Source organism: Sphaeramia orbicularis, chromosome 16 (assembly GCF_902148855.1).
Source record: "Sphaeramia orbicularis chromosome 16, fSphaOr1.1, whole genome shotgun sequence".
Lineage (NCBI taxonomy): Eukaryota > Metazoa > Chordata > Actinopteri > Kurtiformes > Apogonidae > Sphaeramia > Sphaeramia orbicularis.
Window position 1 is genome coordinate 56658913 of NC_043972.1, and position 12902 is coordinate 56671814.

The following is a 12902-nucleotide window of genomic DNA, read 5'->3' on the forward strand; positions in this document are numbered from 1 at the left end:
GTCCTCCCTGAGCCCTAACACAGGCTGTGCACCTTCTGCACATACTCTGGATTCACCTCCTGATCCTATCTGGGGGATGTTGTCCCACTCTTCCTGAAGGGCCTGGATGAGCATCTGGCGGTTGCCAGGAACTGGACGCCTAGCATACACGGATCTACCAAGAATATCCCACAGATGTTCAATGGGATTGAGATCTTTGACTTGCTGTGGATTAATAATGTTGCTTGTTGCTAAATGTGAACTTTGCTGAACTACCCTTTGTCATATTTTACATTATCCTCTGGATACTCATCCACTGTTTTGTTGTTTGTTGTATTTTGTTTGTTAATTAAATGTTTTTTTAAGAACAAGAAAGAATTTGTTTTCATATTTCATAAAATGGTGTGAAATGGCATCACATAGAATATGTGATAAGTTTCTTTTGATGTTCAGTTTCTATAGAAGTGGAAATAAAAATGTAATGTGTAGAAGTTTTTGTGTGTTAATACCCTGCAAAAATCTAAATCTTACCAGGTGTATTTTTCTCATTTCTAGTCAAAATATCTCATCACACTTAAAATAAGACAAAATCACCTAAAGAGTAACTTTTCAGTGAGATATAAGAACTTGGTTTTAGACAACAGATCTAGAAAATCTTATTTCAAGAAATCTTACCGAGATAATTTTCACTTGTTCCATTGGCAGATTTTTTTTTTTTTTTTTTTTTGCTTAATTCAAGATTTTTTTTTTTTTTTGCTCAATTCACCAAAAAAATCTGCCAATGGAACAAGTGAAAATTATCTCTGTAAGATTTCTTGAAATAAGATTTTCTAGATCTGTTGTCTAAAAATAAGTTCTTTTATCTCCCTTACAAGTTACTCTGTAGGTGATTCTGTCTTATTTTAAGTGTGATGAGATATTTTGACTAGTAAATGAGAATAATACACTTGGTAAGATTTGGATTTTTGCAGTGTAAGTCCAAGACAAATTCTTAAAAACAGATGTTAAATTATGTATAAAAGCATGACAGTGAATGTTAATAACTAGAAATACCTTCATTTTACATCTGGTTTTACACCTACTTTTACAGTGAAACATTGAATATTTAGTTTCTTTTCATTCTAGGACATATTTATGATGATATTTAGGTTTTCCACAGTTAAGAAATAACCATGTAGAGGAAGTGTTAACCCAAGCCAAACCATTTAACATTACATGATAATAATAAAGTTTATATTGTAGTATTTCTAGCTGTATCGTTTAATATTGACCAGGTTGATGGGAATATTTGTGGAGGTTTGTGGTTATTTCAAATAAGATTCACTCAAGATGTTTGAGGCGAACACGAATATTACGAGAATCGATCCAGCAGTTTCTGAAACAAAACCAGAAATGTCAAAGTGTTGGCACTGATGAAAGAGTCGGGGGATTTTACATAAGTTTTATGACTCTTGTACACCAAAAGGGCCAGATTTAGGAATTGGATGAGAAGAAGACTTGGATGTGTTTTCTTTTTATGCAATTTTATATCAGTTTAGCAGAATTTAATTACTTCAGCACATTTTAACCCATTAAGACCCAGTGGTACTTTTATGGCAGCTTCTAAATGATTTTTTTCTCTCTTTTTAACGTTTCTCATGTGATTTATCACCATTTATTATAATAAAAACCTCTGTGTTTTGCATTTTTCAGTGTAAATCACTTCCTTTACCCTCTATTTAATTTACTGATCATGTAGATGTTCATTAAAGCTCAGAGTAAACTTAAAGGTATTATGCAAAAACAGAGAAAACTGAAGAAAAAGTGACTGTTTCAGCAAGTGAGGACTATTACCATGTGTTAGAATTTTGTGGCTAAAACTCAACAGTTTATAGAAATAAAACAGAAGCAAATCTGTGTGAGTGCTTCAGCAGGACTCAGACTCAGGTGGACACCCAGCTGTTAGAGTGTGCTAGTCTGGGAGCTCATTCCATGACGTGACGATGATATTGAATTATTTACTCACTTACCATCGGTTTTTGGCCCCAAAACTATAGTTGTTGAAGAATAGGACCAGGACCAAAAGAGACAAGTGAATGTTTTGGGCAGATAGCGGGGTGGACTCTCATGTACCTGGAATTGCGGCGCTTCCCTCCTCCTCATTCATTCTCCAGACCGCATGACATGTGTGTGTGTGTGTGTGTGTGTGTGTGCGTGCGTTGCAAGCACAGGAGAAAGGGGCGGGGCGTGACAAAGATGAAAGGGCACCATGACCAGGTCCAGTGACAGCCAAATTAAACCACTCTTAACATTTATTATCATTGATCAAAATTTTAGTCACGAAAATTTTAGTCATGCAGTTTTTTGCGCAGAAAAAAAAAAAAAAAAAAAGAGTAAAAAGGGCACTTGTAGGCAGAGGATCAAAGCGGCAGGGGCTCAAGCCCCCCCGGCCCCCTGCTTTGCACGTGCCAGGTGTGTATCCAATCCCAGGATAAACCATGTTTGACCGTAGCCAGTTGAAGTAGCTCAGAGTGAGACATCTGACTTTTCCCAGATCTTTGATGCACTGACAGCACATGCACACTAATGATCTGGAACAGAAGGAGCAGCGGTAGATGCCCACTGAAGCCAGGCTACGACAAACAAACGGTCCAAAGTTTGGGAACATTTCATATGTGACACAACCACGAAAACTGTCACATGTCAGATCTGTATCTGAGCCTGGTGGACCACGGGAGCACTTCAACTATGAATGAACATTTACAGAGGAAACACGTTTATAAGATTTAGACCAACCTCGGAGATAGTTAGCTCCCATGCTGGTAGTGAGTCTGGTACTGTATGTGTGTGTGTGAAGGATCATGACAGTTTAAAGAAGTATGATGTCATTTTGTCTGACAGTTTCATCATACATTTAATGCAGCGTTAAGACGAGTTTGGGAGCCATGGATGACTTTATGCAGAAAAAGCAGACGTGTACTCCTCAACACGCTACTGCTCTGACCGAGTCAATTCTAAACATGAAACATGAAATGTATTGGATCGACCCTGCAGTAACTGTTCTGTTAATGTTACTGTTGGAAAGTTCAGCTGTTACTGATGGTCTGTAAAGCACAGAATGTGTAAGAGACTATCAGCGCTTAATTTGTAAAGTGGGAGGTGCTGGAATGCAGAGAGGGGGTGCATCCAGTGACTCAAAACAGGGGTGGAGGTAACGGGGACAGTCTAAAACATTTAATGTAAAAAAGCTTAAAGGTGAGGTAGGAGATGTTTCCCTGGAGCATTTTTTACTATATTGCTTAAAATCCCCTTTACACTTTGATTACAACTAATTAATTAAATGCTCTAACACAAAAATAAAAAAAAATCACCTGTGGAACGGACAGGACTGAAAAAACACCATCCGATGATTTTAAGCACCCAATCAAAATGATTGAATGGTGATATGTCTATCAAACTCAATTGCCGTTTGTCCCCCCCCCCCCCCGCGTACAGATTCATGCATGAATCGTGCGTTCTCAGATGCTTGGAGCACTTGTTCAGGAAATGAAGCCAGAGCCACAGCTTGGCTATATTAGTTATACTAGGATGGAAAGTTCACCGGCTAACTATTTTGTCACTAACATAAATCATTAGGAAATGTAACATTAGTCAGATAGGTATGAACTGGGGCTGTTCTGTAAGAGCGGAAGTGTTGGAGGAGACTGAATGAGGTATGCATGGATCGGGGCCACCGGAGCCACCGGAGCCACCGGAGCCACCGGAGCCGGGTGATTTGTTGCTGTGCCATGCTTGTGAACCCTCGAAAACAAGTGTTACAACTGACAATGCATTGCGCGTGCCAGTGCTCTGGAGGCGTGGCTTATGGGGGATGTCTGAAGAAAGGGGTTTGGACTTTTGAATTGAGTATTTTCAAAATGTAGCTTGCTTTAACCGTTTTTCTAAGATCCCATTCGCCACCTTTAACATAACTTCATGTCCGAAAACTGCGATCAATCATCACCAAAATTATTTAATAAATTGTCTGTCTGTCTGTCTCTTGTATACAAATCGTCAAGATGGAGTGAATGACTGGACTCAAACACACGGTGCTGAAGGGAAAGGGTTTTATTAACAGAAAAATAATGCATAATTTGGTGATGACTGTGATCACTGTTTTTGGACAATAAACTACGTTAAGCTTTTTTACATTAAGTGTTTTAGACTGTCCCTGTTATGTCCATGTTTCCCTAAAAATTTACCTTAAAACGTATCTGAACACAAGATTTGTGTGTAACTTTGATGGGTAATAAAGATTAATGTGACAGATAACAATAAAGTTTTTTTTTTTTCCTTTATTGTATTTATTTTGTCATAGAGGTGCTGAATCCAATGAAATAGGTTCTGGATCTGACGTCAGAGGTGCCAGATCCTGATCTAGCTGGATCCGGCTCAAATCAAGCCCTCAGGACTATAATGGACTGGTGAGTGGATGAGAAGGGTATGGGGGCGGAGCCAGTGAACTAGCGCATGGGGGAAGTCACTGAGCCAGTGTATGGGGGGCGGAGCCAGTGAGTTGGTGTATGTGTGAGAGATGCGAGGAATAAAAGAACTAGAAGCACTCGGAGAGCGCAGACCTCGCCAAGGCTGATCAGTGGCCCCCCCCGTGGGCCCCCCCACGCCAAGGAGGTTATGTTTTTGCCAGGGTTTGTTTGTTTGTTTGTCTGTTTGTTTGTTTGTCTGTCCGTTAGTGTGCAACATAACTCAAAAAGTTATGGACAGATTTTGATGAAATTTTCTGGTCTGCACCCCCCCCGTGGGCCCCCCCACCCCCGATCACCACCAAAATTTAATCATTTCTTCCTTATCCCATTTCCAACAAACCCTGAAAATTTCATCAAAATCTGTCCATAACTTTTTGAGTTATGTTGCACACTAACGGACAGACAAACAAACAAACAGACAAACAAACAAACAAACCCTGGCAAAAACATAACCTCCTTGGCGGAGGTAATAAGAGAGACAGAGTCAGCAGTTGAGTTTCCCATTAATGTTTCTTTCTGTTATGTTATCATGGTTACTGCTGACAGTAACCAATACTGTTCGAATAAAGCAACTAGTGTGGAATAAACCCTCATCTATCCTTCCCACATATTTGTTGCAATAAATAGAAATAAGAGCTATTGTTTTGTTTTTTTTTTAATTTCAGTTTGTAATATGACTAGTCGACTGTAGAGTTAGTCATTAGTTGCGGCCCAAGTGTCTAGTCCTGCAACTAGAAGGGTTGTTAGAAAGGTTCCAATTATTTATGTTGATTATTATCCTGTCCTATATGTTGGAATAGTTCCCTGTTGCTTTAAGGTGCAATGCATTAAGGGTAATGTAGAAATAACGGAAGCGTACAGAGATCGTTGCCGTCTCATCATCTAACTTTCTGTCGTGTCGTACTCAAGTGTTAGTGTGTGTCTTTGAATAACGTGAGTACATTATTATTTCTGTATTGTTGCTTCTGTGTGCTTGTTTTATGTCTGAGTGCTGCCGTCTACCTGTGTTCTATAGAGGGTATGCACGTGACGTCACCACTAGCAGAAGTCACTGCAGTTACACCCACTGTGTGGCAAAAAGAGGGAGAAACGTAGCAGCATTGGCTTCAATATCGTCTAAACTTAAGAACAATATTTAATAAAAAATGGGGAAGAGCTGTTGTGAGACTGATTGTATGAACAGGTTTGAAAAGCAGTCGGAGCTATCATTTTACAGACACCGAAAGACAAAGAAAAGAGAAGTAGATGGATCCACAAATCCAGGAAACCAAACCTAGATTTGTGGATCCTGTTTGGTGTCAGCTAACATTAATTTATGCTGTATTTTTGGGTCAAATCATTCCTTAAATGATCTATTGTTTTGGCTAATGTTACTTCTTAGAAAAGCTCTTGGTTTCGTGATCAGATCTTTCATGGTTTTTGTCTTCATTTTGTGATTCTGAACCTTGTGCTCCCACATGATTAGTAAACTAACTGAAACTGAGGCTAACCTAGTTTTTCAAATGCGGGGAACTGGAGAATAAAGCTACGACTGAGTATTAGGACTGCATGAGAAAATAAAAACACTGGTCACTACAAGAATAAAGTCATAAAATATCGATATAAAACCCGTAATTTTATGATAATAAAGTCAAATATAAAAAGAATCACAATGTTATGAGAATAAAGTCATAGTTCTAAAAAAAACACCCTTGTAATTTAACAAAAATGTCATCCGTTTATGAGATTAAAGTCGTCATATTCCGACAATAAAGCCATAATATTAGAAGAATAATGTCATAATTTAATAACAGGTGGGAAAAATATCATAATTTACAAGAATACAGTCGTACCCTGCTGGCCCACAGCAGTAGTATCTGTGTTGGATAAAGTACTTGATATTAACTAGACTCAGTAAATCTCCTCAGTTCCAGTAGATCATGCATATATTCACTGGGGTCAGTCCACAGTCTGCTGTAAATGCACTTTGGATCAATTGGTTCGCTGCCTAGTTTTGGACCCTGGTTGTCAGTAACGATGAAACCGTGTATATTTGTTTCAGGTAAAAATAGCGATGATCCCCTCCACCCTGGATGTCAGGATACTCCATTTCTGTCCACATGTCAGTGTTCATGGACCACTTGTTCTTTGGCAGCTCGTATGGATCCATGTTGAGTCCAACTGTCCTTAATTTAATTTCATATTTCACATTTTTCCGGTCTCACTGTGTTTACTGCTATACTCTGTCATGTTGAGCAGGTTGGTTTTTGCCACTCAGTCTGACTTTGAGGGGCGTGGCCTGGGGGGGAGTGACGTATGTGCATACCCTCTATTGCTGCGCCGCCATTTGATTGACATTGATTGAATATGCTGCCGCTCGCTAGTTTAGTTTCGGTTTCGTTCATCCCGTGTCTTAAGCATACTTTCACTATTTCTGTGGTATAAAATCAGTATCTGAATGTGTTTGGGACTCATACATGTTTACGACAAGTAACGGCAAGTTATTTAGTACGTTAGGTCTATAGTCAGTTCGACCATATGTAGTTTATGGGGAACAGACTTGACTGTATGTTCGGCAATAGCAGTCTGTTCTTTGATGTTTGGTTAACTGTTAAGTGCCATTTACAACTGCGGAGAATATCATTTGAGTCATTGTTTAATCTTATTACCTCTGCCAAGGAGGTTATGTTTTTGCCAGCGTTGGTTTGTCTGTCTGTCTGTCTGTCCATGTGCAAGATAACTCAAAACGTTACGGATGGATTGGGATGAAAATTTCAGGAAATGTTGATACTGGCACAAGGAACAAATGAGACAATTTTGGTGGTGATTGGGGGGGCACTGATCTGCCTTGGCGGAGGTCTGCGCTCTCCAAGTGCTTTTATAGTTTTCCATCTGGATCACCATAAATCCACCTAAATCCTGACCTTTAAATTGTTGTCTTTTTCCATTTTATAATTACACAGGTCGATATAGTGACTACACTTGTGATCAGTGGCAGCTGGTGAAATTATTTTTTGGTGGTGCAGTATCCAGTTCAGTTTTCAGCTGCACTATAACCACATATCACCACTAGGATACGCTAAAGTACATGCACCACTATTTTAAAATATTCATTTCAATTAAAATAAAAATACACAGTATGTGTCATGTACTTTTACTTTGTACTTTTAGTCATGTATTTTTTAGATAAGATAAGGTATGCCTTTATTTGTCCCACAAGGGGAAATTCCATTGTATGTAAATTTCACCGTCTATCCTTCAAACATGCACATTTTTCTATGACTCTCTTGTTAAAGTAAGACATGTCCTTGATGAGTCTGTTTTCCACTGATAATATGGAAAATGCATTTAGACCAGGGGTGAAGGTAGTACGGGTAGGTCACATGACAGTAAAAAAATAGAAAATAAACCTAAGGGCAAAAACAAATCAATAGTATCTCTTGTGGCGTGAATCGACCTCGCTCCTCCTGCATCTAAACCAGTTGTGTTATCCACTGATCTATCCAACGTCTTAGTCATGGCTCAGTAGTTTTACTTACGGACCTATTCACTGATTCCATTTTTGAGGAAGGTCTTGATTCTTTTTGGGATTTGTCATTTACTCCTGTGGGTGGAGCAGAGGTTCTCCTATCTCTTGTATTGGAGGGGGTCTACTGCATACGCGCCATTTATTACGAGAGTCTATTATGATAAAGGCAGAGCCTTGGGCACAGATTTTTGCCCCGAACAGGAAACACGTCAATTGACTGTTTGCTAAACGACAGAAAACATGTTTAAACTCCACTTGAGTGCAGATTATACACAGTACTCACGGCCTGTATCATGTATTACTTGTTTATTTAAATATTCATGTTTTTGTAAAATTATTTTAGGTGATTCCCATCATCTTCTTCCTCAGGTGAGACAGGTGGGGCAGCGCCCTAGCACCCTCTACTGACGAGCTGCCACTGCTTGTGATTGACTTGATTGTGCAGCTCTAGATCTAATACACCTTCATTTAAACAAATACAACATGATTTAATAAAACTCAGTCAGGATCAAAAGATCAGAAAGAATTGAATTCAGATTCTAACTTTATCTGACCTGAGAGTCCCCAGTTTACAGTCTGGACTCCTTAGTCCATCTGACAGGATCTTCAGTCCTGAATCCTTTGGGTCATTGGTACTGAGATCCAAATATCTCAGATTAGAAGACTGGGATCTGAGAACTGAGGACAGACCTTCAAAGCCTCTTTCTGATAGGCCATAGACAGGCAATCTGCAGAAACAGAACAGATTGGTTTGTTCTATTAAAAACAGCAGCAGAATAAACTGATTTTCACTAAACCTCACGTCATTTCAGTTCCAATAGTTCTACAGATAATCACTAGTTTTGGTCAAATATCAGGTTATAAAGTCAGTGTATCACAGAGCTACTATTTCCTGTTAACACTCAGACAAACCGTATGGACCTTCACTGCTGTTCATTTATGATTATAGTTATGACCCCTTTATTTATCTGAGGGTCTTAGTAACACGTACATTTACAGATTTATTTAAAGATAATCTGGAACCAGCACTGAAGACCAAACAGGATCTAAATCCATGGTCCACCATAAACGAACTCACATGTTTGATGGACTGGATCAGATGTGCTCCTACTGTCATACACATGAAGTGGATTGGATGTGAATTCCATCAAGTTATGATGTTGATTAATATGATCAGTGTCATGGTTTGACAATGAATGAATAAGGTATAAAAATGTCCTAAACCAGACTCTAAATTCAATAAACTCCACTCTGTCTGGACTCACACAGCTTTGTTGGAGGCTTTGACGACTGGCAGCAAATTCAGAAGAGCCTCCTCTGAACCAGAGTATTTGTTCAGGTCAGACTCATCCAGATCTTTATCTAATGACAGTAACATGAAGACCAGAGTTGACCACTGAGCAGGAGACAGAAGGAAGAGACACCCATCTCTCAGGTACTGTTGGATCTGATCCACCAGAGACTGATCCTCCAGTTCATTCAGACAGTGGAACAGGTTGATGCTTTTCTCTACAGACAGTTTATCATTGATCTTCTCCTTGATGTACTCAACTGTCTCCTGATTGGTCTCTGAGCTACTTCCTGTCTGCTTCATCAGACCTTGTAGGAGTCTGTGATTGGTCTGCAGTGATAGACCCAGGAGGAAGCGCAGGAACAGGTCCAGGTGTCCATTTGGAGTCTGTAAGGCCTGGTCCACAGCGGTCTGGTAGAACAGTGTCTGTGCAGATCCAGACCTCTGGGATGTGGTTTGTTCTTCTGACAGCAGATTGACTCCAGTGTTGATGAAGGTCTGATGGACATGAAGAGCAGCCAGAAACTCCTGGACACTCAGATGGATGAAGCAGAACCTCTTGTCCTGGTACAGTCCTCTCTCCTCTTTGAAGACCTCTGTGAACACTCCTGAGTACACTGAGGCTGAGCTGATATCGATGCCACACTCTGTCAGGTCTGATTCATAGAAGGTCAGGTTTCCTTTCTTCAGCTGCTCAAAGGCCAGTTTTCCCAGAGACTCAATCATCTTCCTGGTCTCTGGACTCCAGTGTGAATCTGTCTCAGATCTTCCATCATACTTGATGTTCTTCAGTTTGGCCTGAACCACCAGGAAGTGGATGTACATCTGAGTCAGGGTCTTGGGCAGTTGTCTTCTGTCTGTGGTCTTCAACACGTCCTCCAGAACTGTAGCAGTGATCCAGCAGAAGACTGGGATGTGACACATGATGTGGACGCTTCGTGACGTCTTGATGTGGGAGATGATTGTGTTGGTCTGTTCTTCATCTGTGAACCTCTTCCTGAAGTACTCCTCCTTCTGTGGGTCAGTGAACCCTCTGACCTCTGTCACCATGTCAACACACTGAGCAGGGATCTGATTGGCTGCTGCAGGTCGTGTGGTTATCCAGAGGCGAGCAGAGGGAAGCAGGTTCCCCCTGATGAGGTTCATCAGCAGCACATCCACTGAGGTGGACTCTGTAACATCAGTCAGGATCTGAGTGTTGTTGAAGTCCAGAGGAGGTCGACACTCATCCAGACCGTCTAAGATGAACACCACCTGGAGGTCTGCAAAGATCCAGATTCCTGCTTCTTTGGTTTCAGTGAAGAAGTGATGAACCAGTTCCACCAAGCTGAACTTCTTCTGTTTCAGCACATTCAGCTCTCTGAAGGTGAATGGAAATATGAAGTGGATGTCCTGGTTGGCTTTGTCTTCAGCCCAGTCCAGACTGAACTTCTGTGATAAGACTGTTTTCCCGATGCCGGCCACGCCCTTTGTCAGCACTGTTCTGATTGGTTCATCTCTGTCAGGTGGTATTTTAAAGATGTCTTCACATTTGATGGTTGTTGGTGGTCTGTGTGGGTTCCTGGATGCTGTTTCAATCTGTCTGACCTCATGGTCCTGGTTGACCTCTGTAGCCCCTCCCTCTGTGATGTAGAGCTCTGTGTAGATCTGGTTCAGGAGGGTTTGGGGGTTTCCTGCTTTGGTGATGCCCTCAAACACACGCTCAAACTTCTGCTGCAGGTTACGTTTCAGTTTCCGCTGCTGAACTCCAGACTGACTTCCTGAATGCAGACCCAGATAAAACCATCAGTCTCACAGTAAATCCAAGTATTTTCATCTGTTCAATCTGTACAGAATGGTCTTACTGCGGTGCAGACGCTCAGCCAGCTCCTCCTGCTTCATCCTCCTCAGGAAGTTCAGTGTGATCTTCAGAAAAGCCTCTGAGCTCCTCCTCTGTTCTTCATCCTCATCACTCAGACTCTCTAAGCATTCTGGGTAATCTGTACTCAGAACCTGGTGGAACTTCTTCAGTTCGTTCTTGACAAAAGTGCAGATGTTCTCCTCCAGCAGCTGGAACACAAAACATGATGAAAGACACAAAGTCCACCCATGGACCAAAGCGCAGGTCCATGTTGGACACAGTGATGTCCACTGGTCTGAAACCAGCAGCAGGAGATGATTGGACAGAACAGATGGACCAGTAGATGTTGGACATGTACACACCTTAAATATGGAGTCCAGCTGAGTCTGATCCTGTAGACCAGTGGGAACCTCTGAGCTCTGCTGCTCCACTCTGTGGACCAAACATCAACAATGAGCTCACATTATGTCTGTCCACACTGACACCAACAGGTGGACACACCTGGAAATCAACATGAGTCACATGACCCCCTGTAGTGGGAAAGGTGTCCTGGTCCTGCTGATCCCACTGAGAATCAACATGTGAGTGTGTTTGGAGCTTCACACTCACTGTTTGAGTTGATCAACAGGTTTAGTTGAGTTCAGTTTCTCCGGATCCCCATCAGCCACATCATGGCAGCAGGACTGAACTGAGTTTAGTCCCATAGAAATGTCATTTCAGACACTGAAGAAGATTTACTGAACAGTCACTAGAAGACTAAACAAAGGGACACCTGTCAGCCAATCAGAATGCAGAATGGGCAGTAACCATGGAGACGCCCAATGGTGAGTTGATTTGTGGAGTTGTCAGATTCTTCCAGTGACCATGTACACAGTCTAATCTGATGTGTTTGATCAGATCACAGCAGTAATCTGATTACAATCTGTCAGATGAACACAGCTGGATTTGTCTCCAGTCCTCCCATGTCTTCATGCATGTTTACAGGTTCATGGGATGGATTTAGTTCTGTTCCATCTGCACATGTGCACAAACTATTACAGTCATACAGAACAGAAGTTACCCAGTCAAACGGGAGTTGAAGACAATAACAGGAAGTTGGATTCTATCATCACTATGTACGGACAAACTCCCAAAGACATCCCATAATGGACTGGAGCGTCTAAACCAGGGTTTAGGAGTTTCACATTTAAGTGCATGTAAAGGTGTCAGGTCTGGATCTTCCAATGATCTGATTACTAATAGTTATTGGATTTTTATTGTCATGGAAACAGACTCAATGATGTCAAGAATCAGCTGAAAATGAACACGTTCTAAACTTTAAACTAAAGTCAATGTTTAATATCCATTTAATAAACAGTCGACAAATCGGACATTTACATCAAACTTACGTTTCTGTGGAAAAATTTGGTGGGTACCTCCTGGACCAGTCACTCTTGAAGGACATACAACTGGATCCAGGTCCAGGATCAGGTCCAGAGGACTCTGGTCTCTGGTGGATCCTGGTCATCAGGAAAACAAAGTGTTTAGTTTTTAAAGAAACTGTAGAAACAATAAGAAAATTATCAATACACTGAAGATCAATAAAGTGTGAATCTGATCCAAAAACTCACAGATCAATGAAAGTCAAAGAACCATTAGATCAAGATCCTACTCAGGCCTATGATGCATTTTTGTCTATATTTACAGAGTTATACAAAAAACGTTGTCCTATTAGAAAGTGTTGGGTGAAGGGAAAATACAAAGGAAAACCTTGGATGACTAAGTGCCTACAAAAGTGTAAAA

The 12902-nt window shown here is 40.9% G+C and overlaps 4 protein-coding genes and 1 pseudogene across 16 annotated transcripts in view; 2 read left to right on the forward strand and 3 right to left on the reverse strand.

The window, feature by feature from the left end:
* Window positions 1–12902, reverse strand: part of LOC115435836 (uncharacterized) — a 1131008-nt gene that overhangs the window by 342948 nt on the left and 775158 nt on the right. The gene's annotated exons all lie outside the window — the stretch shown is intronic.
* Window positions 1–12902, forward strand: part of LOC115436331 (zinc finger protein 658B-like) — a 763626-nt gene that overhangs the window by 108048 nt on the left and 642676 nt on the right. The window lies entirely within an intron of this gene.
* LOC115436291 (zinc finger protein 239-like) overlaps window positions 1–12902 on the reverse strand; it is an 887505-nt gene that overhangs the window by 66883 nt on the left and 807720 nt on the right. The gene's annotated exons all lie outside the window — the stretch shown is intronic.
* LOC115436250 (zinc finger protein 850-like) overlaps window positions 1–12902 on the forward strand; it is a 194820-nt pseudogene that overhangs the window by 34437 nt on the left and 147481 nt on the right.
* Window positions 1–12902, reverse strand: part of LOC115436244 (protein NLRC3-like) — a 43590-nt gene that overhangs the window by 14076 nt on the left and 16612 nt on the right. Inside the window, exons 4-7 of the mRNA XM_030159040.1 lie at window positions 12509–12619; window positions 11483–11552; window positions 11125–11329; window positions 9255–11040 (exon numbers count right to left, since the gene is read on the reverse strand). Coding sequence (XP_030014900.1) covers window positions 9255–11040; window positions 11125–11329; window positions 11483–11552; window positions 12509–12619 — 2172 coding nt within the window. The remainder of the gene's footprint in view (window positions 1–9254; window positions 11041–11124; window positions 11330–11482; window positions 11553–12508; window positions 12620–12902) is intronic.